Here is an 11,915-nt window from a genome sequence, read left to right as displayed (position 1 = left end):
GCCTTGATTAAACGTGTGGTCGTCGGGATGAAATGATGGAAAGAAAAAAAAACAGCAGGACGTTTAATTAAGGTTTTTTAGACTGGCAGACTGCCACACACATACTCCTATTTAATGTTTCGATTGGTAATAAATCAGGTTTCTGGATGTGACATTGCGTCCTATGTAAAAAAAATTCTTACAGGATGAGAGAAAGGAATAAACAGCTGCACATATTATGAAAAAAAAAAGAACAATCGTCTCTTTGTCCCCTTCTATTTCTGTCAGGTGTCGATTGCGGGGCAGCTGACTGGTGTTGAAGCAGCGCGAGTTAAAATACGGGTGAGACTTCTTTTCTTTCATGGTCACTTGTCACTATGTGCAGGCCAGGGGTATTAACTTTTTGATGCCACTGAACCCCATGAAGGCCCATTTATAATGTAGCAAGGATGACATTATAAAAACAACGTCTCCAAAAATAAATAAGTGGTTTTTGTTTGTGATTGCTCTTAATCCTAAACAATTTAAAATAAAATCTGTAAAATATTTACTTGCAAATATTCACAATTAAGTTGACACATATTTTTTTTCTACCCACTATTAGATGTTTAAACCTGAAGAGAAACCCTTGCACTTTAAATAAAATGTATTTTTAAGTCCTTATAACAGGATTTTTGCAGAGAATTTTGCCTTAAAGCCCATATTTTCTCAAAATCATTTTAATATATTACTACATAAATATGCTAAGCTATTTGATTAATGATTTTTAACACATTAACCTGGACAGCCCTAAATACACTGTTTTTCCTTTCTAATTTTCTGTTCTAACGCCCCCTTCTGGCTCAGTTTAAAAGGCCAATCATAGATTAGGGACTTTATGTGCTGCACCCTAGTGGTTAAAAATGTCCTAACTTCATGTTGTGTGTTGTCTTCAACCCGCCTGTTATTTTCTACTCAAAGCATCACTCTTCCCCATCCTCTCTGTAGGAGCTGTTGCCGTTGATGCTGATGTTTGAATGCAGTGGGGTGGTGCAGCATGTGGACTGTAGCTCTCCTGTAGTTCAGAATATCTCCCACACTTACAATGTCTCCATCTCCTTCAAAGCACCCTCCCGTCTCTATGGCAACACTGCCATCGTCCGTGGCAACCAGAACAATGCCAGTGGTGTTAAGGTGAGATATGAAGTGATAGACATACAAATGAATGCTGCTATTGAAAGAGATTTTATTATTTTATCATTTTATTTCATCTATTTTATTATAATGAATTGCTTAATTGTATACACACATATATATATATATATATATATATATATATATATATATATATATATATATATATATATATATATATATATATATATACACATATACACACAAGGGTGAAAATATGAACTTTATACATATACTAACCTTTGAACAATATTGTGATTTTTTTTTTTTTAAATACAGTAAAAACACTAATAATGTGGAATATTATTACAATTTAAAATGACTGTTTTCTAATTGAATATATATTAAAAAATAATTTATTCCTGTGACAACAAAGCAGAATTTTTAGCAACATTACTCCAGTCTTCAGTGTTTCGTGATCCTTCAGAAATCATTCTAATATGGCGATTTGATGCTAAAGACACATTTATTGTTGCCGTTGATGGCATATTTTTTTAATTGTATAATTATACAAGTATAATTGATAATTATTATTATCAATGTTGAAAACAGTTGTGCTGCTTAACATATTTGTGAAAACTGATGCATATTTTTTGAGGATTCTTTGAAGAATGAAAAAATTTTGTAACAATGTAGAATGTTTGATCAGTTTAATGCATTCTTGCTGACTTAAAGTATTATTATTATTATTATTATTATTTTTTATCTTAGTGATCCCAAACATTTGAACAATAGTATCAAAACCATTCCAAATGAACTCAAATCAATGGTAAAGGCATGGTAAAAAACAGTTTGAACATGATGACCTTACTATATCAAAAAATAAAATGGTAAAATCTGAATTTATTAGTGAAAGTCAACCCCTAAAAGTGCACATAGTTGACCCGAAACCTCCTACTGAAGTGGCGTTCATTAGCAGATATGAAATGAGCGAGCTCTTGAGTAGGAGAAGGAATGAAACTAGGTCATTTCATGAAATGGAGAGATTTAGTTTTCGAGTAGAGCTGCCAGAAATTAAACTGAAAACAGCAGCCTTCACCACATAATATAAGACATTACAAGAGATGGGCGACGGTTTTATTAGTGTGTGTGTATGTGTGTGTGTGTCATCCCTGTTTGTGTTACTGCAGATCTATATCTAGTGTGTGCTGCTAACATGTTTGTGTGTTTCAGCGTGGTACGGCTTTGTTATTGGAGCACCTCGCTGGGTCTTTGGCCGGCTCAGTGCTGGTCAGCACACAACTGGACATCGCGCCCCAGCACCACCACTTCCTTTTGGGCCGCAACGGAGCCAACGTCAAGCACATTTCCCAGCGCACTGGAGCCAATATTCACTTCCCCGAGCTCAACACTCACAACGCGCACACTAGCCGCTCTGCTGTCTACATACAGGGCAGCATTGATGGCGTATGTGCGGCTAGACAGCAGCTAATGGTATGGCAACAGTTTATCTATCTTTTTTCTATTCTGTCTTATGCTCTTTAATTTAATATCTCCCTCCATATTTGTGGCCAGTCTGCGAAACAGAACACATGTTATGTTGAAAGAGATGACATTGAGAGAGATGTTTGGATGAGAGTCTGTAAGTACTGACAGATGACGAGACTCATGTCGGGCTGGATGAAGACTTCGAGGCTTTAGCAACGTGCCCGACCAGAGGGATTTCAAAACTCTTGCCAGATTTTATTCCTCTCTGCTCTTGTTTTTTCTTTTTTCTTTTCATAACAGGAAATGCAGATTTAGCCACGCTGCCATTTCAAACTATAATCTAATCTTTGAGGTATAATTATAAGACATGTGCAAAACTACATATTTTCAAAACTTATTAGTCAGTGGATTGCCTGAAAGACTAGTTGACTAATCAGAAATTAATGTTTATTTCAGTTCTTGCCATTTTAGTACTTCAAATTAACCTTATTTTTTTCAGTGAGTTGACAAGACATCAGTTCTAATTCCCTTTTAAATTTAAGTTTTAATATCTATATTTTATTTCATCCACATTTCAGTAAACAAAAAAAAATATTTGTAATGGTTTTAGTTGTAGTTTTATGTAACAATAGCAACACTGCTAATCCATCTTAAAGGAAAGGTCCGGTTTCAAAAGTTAAACTTTATTAAAAACAATACCAGACCAAACGTTAAAATACTCACTGTTTAATAGTACAGCCACAAGATGTGAACAATACGAATATAAACATGATTTTACTGTGATACATTTCTGTGTAAATTGTATCCACTTTTACAACTTTGTTGCCTTGACAACATAATGCCTAAAGCCCTGAAATTAACTTTAAAATGACACGATTACGTTTACAGCTCAAATGAAATGCGAGTTTTAACAGAGAAATCAATGCAATGATTTTTAAGTTATAATTTTACAAGCTTCACACTTCTGCTTTTAAATCCTCCAAAAAAGTACTTCAATTGTAAGTGCCTCATCATAACCTTGATTTTTGCTTTTTTATATTGAACAAATATTTAAAAAATATGTGGTAAAATAATAATTATAAATAAATAAATTGTAAAAATGTAGGTTGAATTTAACCCAGTAGATTAATTTAAGGAAACTCATTACAACCAGGCTGGTTTTAGGTTCATAAGGTAAAGTGTTGTGATTTTTCGCCATTGATTTGTATGCGTGTTTGTATGCGTGTATATTTTAGGGTTGTCTGCCGTTGGTGCTGCTGTTTGACATTAAGGAGGAGATGGAGGTGGCATCTCAGGTCGTCACTACACTTATGGAGCAGCTAGACGTCTTCATCAGTATTAAACCCAAACCGAAACAACCCAGCAAGGTAACAAAAGCCCAGCTCTTTTGTGTATATGGGGTACATTTAGCCTCTGTCACTGACTACGTTTTCCCCACAGTCTGTGATAGTGAAGAGCGTGGAAAGGAATGCTGGGAGTATGTATGAGGTGCGCAAGATCCTGTTGGGGCTGGAGTCCAGCAGTGTGCCCTCTTCTTTCAACCATGTCACTGTTAACGGACATGCTCCAGCCTCCCCTCCCCTGATTGGCTCTATAGGACTGGACACGCTAGCTTCAGCTGAACTGAGGCTTAGAACTCTGGGTAATGTAGTTAGAGTGTGTGTGTGTTTATATATATATATATATATATATATATATATATATATATATATATATATATATATATATATATATATATATATATATATATATATATATATATGACTTAACCACAGTGTAAGGTACATTTATGATCTAAAAGTAATTCCTTGAATGTGTATTCTAAGCAAGGCCTGTTTGTATTAATACAACATACACAGTCCTGCTTTAGCTCTGCTGTCACTATAATTACTACTGTCTGAAGTTTGCAGATTACAACTTACGCTGCCAAACAGCTCCATAATTAGCTACAGCTGTGTGTGTATGTGTGTGTTTGTTTGCCTGTGTTCCACATTCACTCGCACACTATTTGTACGACTTAAAACAGTCCCCTCTGTTGTTCTCAAGACTCAGACTTGGTTGTGCATGTTTAGAGTACAGTTACATTTAGGATCAGTATGATAATAGTAATTAAAAGTTAACAATCATGCTGGTAACGATAGCTTTGTTTCAAAACCTAGCAAGCTGTCTACCTAGATAACTTTTATAACATGGTTGGTTAAATTATGTTGTCTTGTAAGATATCTCTTTTTGACCAAATCAAGGCAGCATCACATGTGTAATTTAGGGATAAGACTATGCCAGAATATATATATTACAACTAAAATAATCAAAGATTAAACAATTCAAATGTGTTGTTGAAAATAATACAATAAAATTATATTGTTTTTTTTAAAGAATATAATTATTTTTGTTATAATAAGTAAAGAATATATTTATGTGTTTGTTTTATAATTTAAAATGTACTATTTCACCCAACATTTGTTTTTTTTTGTGCTCATTAGAGTATCAAATTATTAGCTTAGCAACATGTTGAAGATTGTTTATAAAATCTGATAACAATGGTATTGTAAATTTAGATTATTTAGCTAAATCATGCTAAAAAGCTGTTTTTCAGGCAGGTCCAACTAGAATGCTAATGATCTCTTGTTGTCTCCTGAAATAGCTTGTGCTGTTCCTCAGTTGAAATGTAAACGTATACACGTTATGCAAAAAAAAATTCTGATTGCCAATACTTTTGATATTTACGTTTCACTCTTTCTTCTGTCTCTATTTCCTCAGCTGGTATTCTAAGGTCTGTCAGCCCCATTTCTAATGGTTCCCCAAACTGTGTTCTTAATGGACACGGCTCTGTGTTGAGCATTCAGAAAGGAGCAGTGAACAACACGCAACACATTCATACATCTGCTCACACCCACTCACACACATCTGCTCACACACATTCACATGCTCCGGGTCACACTGCTTCACTATGGGCCAGTGCACTTAGTTCAACAACTAACACATCAGGTTAGTGCGGGCTCTTGTAAACCTCATATATTATTTATGATTATTATATAACCCTCTCTCACTGTCCCTTGCTCAGGGTTTTCCACAGACCTGATGTTGCAGTCAGTGTCTCAGACGACTCTCAGTGGTCTTCTGCTCTCTGGGGTCCAGAGTCAAGCACATGCTCACACACCATCCCCTCCACCTGGACTCGCACCAATACACAAACCAGCCAGTGCAGAACATCTCAACGGACATGTGAGGAACTTCTCTTTATTAAAGTTACTGTGTGCGTATCTGTTTTGTTTTAAACTCACTATGGGTCCTGTGTATGTTTTTGCTGGATGCTCTATGTTGCAGCTCGCAAATTCTGTGTATAGCCGAATCTCCTCTGTATCTCTGAATCCTGCCCACTGTGACACGGCCCAGGAAGTCATTGGACACACCCAATCAGAATCAATTTCCAATAAATCTACAGATGAAGGTACAGAACACAATCATCTATCTGTCTGTGTCTATCTGTGTGTCTGTCTGTCTGTCTGTCTATCTATGTGTCTGTGTCTACGTGTATCTATCTATCTACAGTATCTGTCTGTCAGCCTGTCTATGTCTGTCATCTATCTATCTATCTATCTATCTATCTATCTATCTATCTATCTATCTATCTGTGTGTGTGTGTGTCTATCTTTCTATCTGTCCGTCCGTCTGTACATCCATCCATCTATGTGTCTATCTATCTGTGTGTGTGTGTCTATCTATGTGTCTGTCTGTCTGTCTAGCATTTTTGGGAACCTTGGTTCACTGTGTACAGTATTGATTCATTATAATATTCACTTTGTTTTTTCCTTTACATTATAATTTTACTTGTGTGTGTATGTACTGTATGTTTATATCAGGCTCAGATACGTTTGTTGAAGTGGGCATGCCCAGAAGTCCGTCCCACTCAGCCAATGGGAGTGAGCTGAAGCAGATGCTGGCCTCGGTGTCGTCAGGGAAACGGCATACGATGGAACTTCTGCAGAGAACCAAGAACTCACTTCTCCAGTATGTTCAGTCATAAAACGACCTTGCATTATAATGACAATTCTGTGTTTATACAACTGCAGATATATAGTGAAGCATAAATTTTGTTTGCATGTGCAGTGTTGAGTGTGTGTTGGGCGATTCTGATTGTGAGAATCCAGTGGCTGATAAAAGGGCACCAGGAAGTGAGAGAGCTGCAGAAAGACGACTTGGACCACATATGCAGGTTTATATACACACGCACACACACACGTGCACACACACACACACACACACACACACACACACACAAACTAAAAATATTCACACGGTCCTTGTGTTTGAATGTTTTTCAGGCTTATGACTATGAGAAAAAGAAGTTACTGGCCACTAAAGGTGAGCAAAGACTTGATCTCTTAATTTAATATCTAAATGTGAAAATACATAAATAACATCTGAATATCAGATCACTGGTTAGGTTGTTGATAAACAGTTGTGTTGTTTTGTATAGCCATGCTGAAGAAGCCTGTTGTGACAGAGGTTCGAACACCCACAGATACCTGGAGTGGATTGGGCTTCTCTAAATCAATGCCAGCTGAGGGCATGAAAGAGCTGCGCAGGGCACACCATGTGCCATATAAACCCAGCATGACCACAACATATGAGGTACAAACTCACCGGTGCACAGTCACATGCAGCCGCAATTCAGTTCAGCTTATATATGAAGCTACATCTAAAAGTTTTTGATAATGAACTCTTCATAATTTATTTGAAATAATATTTATTTTCAAAGTTGCTTTTTTGTGTTTTCTAGGACCCTCATCTCTCTGTGTCACTGTCTGAGAGCCAGGAGGGTTTGGGGAATGACGCCAAATCCGATAATTGGGGGGATTTGAATGGGAATGTTAATGTCAATGGGAACGTCCTGCCAGGAAATTCTGAATTTTCCCCTGCTATCAGCAGCACAAAGAGAATCAAGAACAAATCTTGTAAGACTATAGATTTTGTATTCATTAAACTTTAAACCTCTAAACTTTACTGCCTACTCACTTGTTCTGTCTTTCTCTTTATCTGTGTGTTTGGGTCAGTAGGTGAGCAGTATCTCAGCAGCAGTAATTATATGGACAGTATCTCTATGTCTGGCAGTAATGGCTGCTCTCTCAGCTCCTCTCTCAAAGGAACAGATCTCCCAGAGCTCTTCAGCACACTTGGTCTCGGAAAATATACAGACATCTTCCAACAGCAGGAGGTCATTTTAGATTTGCATGTACAAAAGGAAATGCCAATGTTTGCAATGCAAAAAAATAAAATAAAAAATTGTGTTTGCATCATTACTCAAACTATATTAATATGTTTTAGTAAAAACATATATTTAAATTTAGATTATACTTTGTGTTTATTTAGTGAAACTATGTAGAAAAGTTGCCTTGATTATTTGTCTTTACTTCTTCAATTAATCATTTTTAATCTAATTGGAAATAAAAGTTCTCCTTGCACGTGCAAACATAATGAACATTAGTGGATGTAGTCTCTGCCTTTTGTAAATGCACATTTATACGTGTATGTCTCTGTGTTGTTGTCTGATAGATTGATCTGCAAACATTTGCTACATTAACGGATCCAGACCTGAAGGAACTGGGAATCACAACATTTGGTGCTCGCAGGAAAATGATACTGGCGATCTCAGGTCAGTTAACTTTGTGTTTGTGTCTAAGCTACAGATCAAAAGGGGGGAAAAGATAAACCAAAATAAAAGGATGTGGAAAGAATAGGATGACACAACAGTCTTGTTTACCACAATAACCTGATCAAAAATATTTTAATTTTATTTATTTGCTGAATGAATATTCACATAACATATCGTGTGTTCTGTTTGTATTATAAATAAACTCAAAATATTTTTTTTGAATTTTTAAATAAATTAAAAAAAATGAAATGTCGTCTCACTTTCCACTGCTTTTATTTCCAGTAAATTTCTTAAAATGTGTAAATTATGAACATAAACAGATCAACAACTGAGACATAAACATGATCAGAAATTGAATAATTGGTCCTTGAACAGAGCTGGGGTCAATAAAAGCAGCAGTTAGTATCTGGTGTGGTCACCATCTGCTTTAAGTTCTACAGAGCATCTCATCCTCATGGACTGAGCCAGATTTGCCAGTTCTTAAGGAGACATGTTACTCCACTCTTCCACTTGTAACTTCTCAAACATGTCTGGGGGCCACAGCCAATCAGAAGACTGTGTGGGCGGGCTCTCTCTGCAAGCGCAGAGGATAAATACATAAATATTACACAATTTTATTAATTAATTTATTAAAAATACATGCTGTGTGACCGAAACAAAAACGTGTCTGTTCACATTGAGGTCACAGTTTGAACATTCTTATTTATTTTATTTTATTTTCAGGATCTGAGGTGAATTATCCATTGTTGCTTTCAGTCTGATTAGGAAATGGTGTTAGGCGTCTTACATTACGGACATTGCAGTTTATCTGCCGTCTTGCCTCCCTGCAGCAGGACTATGGCATTATTTGGATTATACAAAATTATCTTTAAAATACAGTATCCTGAAAAGGGGACATTTCTTTTTGTGTGTGTGTGTGTGTGTGTGTGTGTGTGTGTGTGTGTGTGTGTGTGTGTGTGTGTGTGTGTGTGTGTGTGTGTGTGTGTGTGTGTGTGTGTGTGTGTGTGTGTGTGTGTGTGTGTGTGTGTGTGTGTGTGTGTGTGTGTGTGTGTGTGTGATTTATGTTGTATGTACATATGGATGTTGTCATATTTGCTGTCTCTTAATTGTTGACCAAGAAAAAAATCTGTCATAGAATTGGAACCCATTTAGTATCTTTGCTCCAAATATAGTTAGCTACTTGCCTAGACAGCATTTTAAAGTAATAAATAAACATTTAAAGGGGACCTATTAATAATAGGTTAATAATCATTATGCAAAATCCACTTTTACATGGTGTTTAAACATAAATGTGTGTCGGCAGTGTGTACACAACTACCCTATAGTAGTAAAAATCCACCCACTCCTCTTTTTTAATCCCCAAAAAAACAAGCAGTGTCACAGAACAAGCCGTTTGCAGATTGTAGCTTTTATGACATCACAAATGCTTAGGCCCTATTAGCATAGACCCCGTCCTGAGTAAGCTGTACACAGTCTGCCAAGTTTATCTCCTCGCCAGAGCATTTAACAGCAGCATTCAAGAAAGAAATGTATTCTTATTAAAGCTACTAAAGTGAATTAAATCAAGAGCAGTGAGTTTCTTTTGTTGTTTGATTCATATTAACAGCATATAGCTGTAGGTACTGTATATTACACTGCTTTCACTTTAATATTGGGGATTTTCAGCATGGTGTAATGAAACTTCACAGACACATTCTGGGGACACCTGAGACTTATATTACCTATATTATCTTAGGTCCCCTTAAAAAAATAAAGTAAATCATTAACTTCTTGGTATAATGTGTGTTAGTGACTGTCCTAGTGTAGCTACCTCGTGTGTTTTGTTTGTGTTTACTTGATGGATTACTGATCATATTTGAATGTCTCCTCAGAGCTGAATAAGAGCAGGAGGAAGCTTTTTGACATGCCCAACATTCGCTCCTCCTTCTTAGAGGGCGGGGCCAGCGGTCGTCTGTCCCGCCAATTCCACTCAGACATGGCAAGTGTCAGTGGTCGCTGGTGATCTCTTACCTTCAGGATTCTGGACCACAAACCACTTCATACTGGACTCTGGTTGATTATAGAAAGCCAAAAAGTGATGCAGATTCTTGCAGATCTTAAAAAAAAAAAGTGTTGGGATGTTATTGAGGTTGATTTTTGTCTGTGCCTAAAAATATATGAAGGGAATTTATTCAATATTTTTAAGAGAATGTTCCACTAATACGGTCTTGCATTTACTCTGGGAGAACAGGCAGAGCACAGAGTTTAAAACTAACCATGCTGTCAGCAAGAGCGCTTCGGTATTGGTGTCTAGCACTTTAATCTGTAAACTCTGCTGTTTTTGCCGGTAGGTTGTATGCAACGTCTGTCTTTTGTAACGTCGGACTGTCCAGTGTCAAAGCCAAACACGTGCACTTATTTAGCAGGTAATTCCAGATCACACACAACCAGTTGATGCTTATGTTGTTTACCAGACTGTTATATTCATGTTCAGTGTTTAATTATACATTGGTCATTGTGGTATTGTTGTATTTTAATACATTTTATTTTATAGTTTCTTTTATGTTTTCATATTTTATGTTAATCTTTTTAAAAGGCATTATCAGTTTACTTTTTTTATTTTGACTGTTTATTGTTTAGTCTGTAGTCTGATTAATGCGAACCCCCTTATAGTCATCTCAAACAGATGTCAGTCATTATTTTGGTGTAAATGAAGTCACTGGTTTTCTGTAGAAAAGCAAAATGCCATAAAATTCCAGTGATTTGTTTTGGAATATCTGTTTAATCATTATTTGCATGTACTTGTTGCACAAACATCAAATTTAAGCTGCATTAGGTACTTGTCAAGTTGTTTGGATGTATAATGGAATCAGTTTCCTTTGTATGTGCAAAACATGTGTATCTGGCAAGTGTTTTGTCAGGTTTGTGTGTGTGCGTGCGTGTGTGTGCTTGTCCTTTAGCTCAAAGCCATAAATAAAACTTAAGGGTTACTGTTGGTAAATTTAGTTATTTAAATCCTTGACCAAATATTACTTCTTTTTTTTTGTCAAAGTTTTTGTTTTGTTATTTTTCAGCCAGATGTTAACCAATTTTTTTTGTTCTTTGTTTACGTTTATATGAGGTCTGTAGTACATTTACGGTACAACCTACAAAGACGAATGTATAGCGCATAGAAAGAGCTTTTTGGAATCATCTGTTGTTAAATACTTAAGAAGAAGAAACCATGCTAATCTATTTTATATGCTTTAGTTTTTGTTTTATGGAAGGAAAATAATGACAGTCTCTAAAATATTGCACAAACCACTTGTGGTACTCTTGTATTATTGCTCAGTTATATTATTAATTGCTTGATTGTAGATCCAAAGTGAAAATCTCATAAGATTCATATGCAAAATATGGACTTGTATAGATTAAATGTATACCATAGTGGAACCATATGGTTACTGAGCAGGGTTTGTGATTTGTTTTTATTTCTTGCTTCTGACAAATCATGTTCATTCAGTTATTTTCCACTTGTCACCTGAAACAACTTCACTGTTTTAACAGTGTCATTACATTTTTTGTATTATTATTATTATTTTTTCTGAGAGAACAACTGTGTTGTTCTGTTTATTTGGTTGTGCTACTTTCCTCCTGGAGTGGAGCATAATAGGAGGACTTTTTTTATTTTATTTTGTTTAAGTCTTTGACAAAGGGAACC

The 11,915-nt window shown here is 35.9% G+C and overlaps 1 protein-coding gene across 2 annotated transcripts in view; it reads left to right on the top strand.

Moving 5' to 3' along the window:
- The window catches only part of bicc1a (BicC family RNA binding protein 1a), a 34,057-nt gene extending 22,541 nt beyond the window's left edge, over positions 1-11,516 (top strand). Inside the window, exons 6-21 of one of the 2 annotated variants that reach the window (XM_079633246.1) lie at positions 268-321; positions 967-1,152; positions 2,326-2,586; positions 3,816-3,947; positions 4,021-4,222; positions 5,341-5,568; positions 5,645-5,805; positions 5,908-6,031; positions 6,444-6,591; positions 6,691-6,796; positions 6,906-6,945; positions 7,061-7,215; positions 7,364-7,538; positions 7,638-7,798; positions 8,137-8,236; positions 10,108-11,516. In XM_079633246.1, coding sequence (XP_079489372.1) covers positions 268-321; positions 967-1,152; positions 2,326-2,586; positions 3,816-3,947; positions 4,021-4,222; positions 5,341-5,568; positions 5,645-5,805; positions 5,908-6,031; positions 6,444-6,591; positions 6,691-6,796; positions 6,906-6,945; positions 7,061-7,215; positions 7,364-7,538; positions 7,638-7,798; positions 8,137-8,236; positions 10,108-10,238 — 2,364 coding nt within the window. In that variant the 3' untranslated portion in view covers positions 10,239-11,516. The remainder of the gene's footprint in view (positions 1-267; positions 322-966; positions 1,153-2,325; positions 2,587-3,815; positions 3,948-4,020; positions 4,223-5,340; positions 5,569-5,644; positions 5,806-5,907; positions 6,032-6,443; positions 6,592-6,690; positions 6,797-6,905; positions 6,946-7,060; positions 7,216-7,363; positions 7,539-7,637; positions 7,799-8,136; positions 8,237-10,107) is intronic. The other variant, XM_079633247.1, reaches the window with a different exon arrangement.
- The last annotated feature ends 399 nt before the right edge of the window (positions 11,517-11,915 follow it).

This window comes from Phoxinus phoxinus (assembly GCF_949152265.1).
Source record: "Phoxinus phoxinus genome assembly, chromosome: 13".
NCBI classification, from domain to species: domain Eukaryota; kingdom Metazoa; phylum Chordata; class Actinopteri; order Cypriniformes; family Leuciscidae; genus Phoxinus; species Phoxinus phoxinus.
Note: the sequence above shows the minus strand (reverse complement) of the source record. Positions and strands in the feature narration are given on the sequence as shown.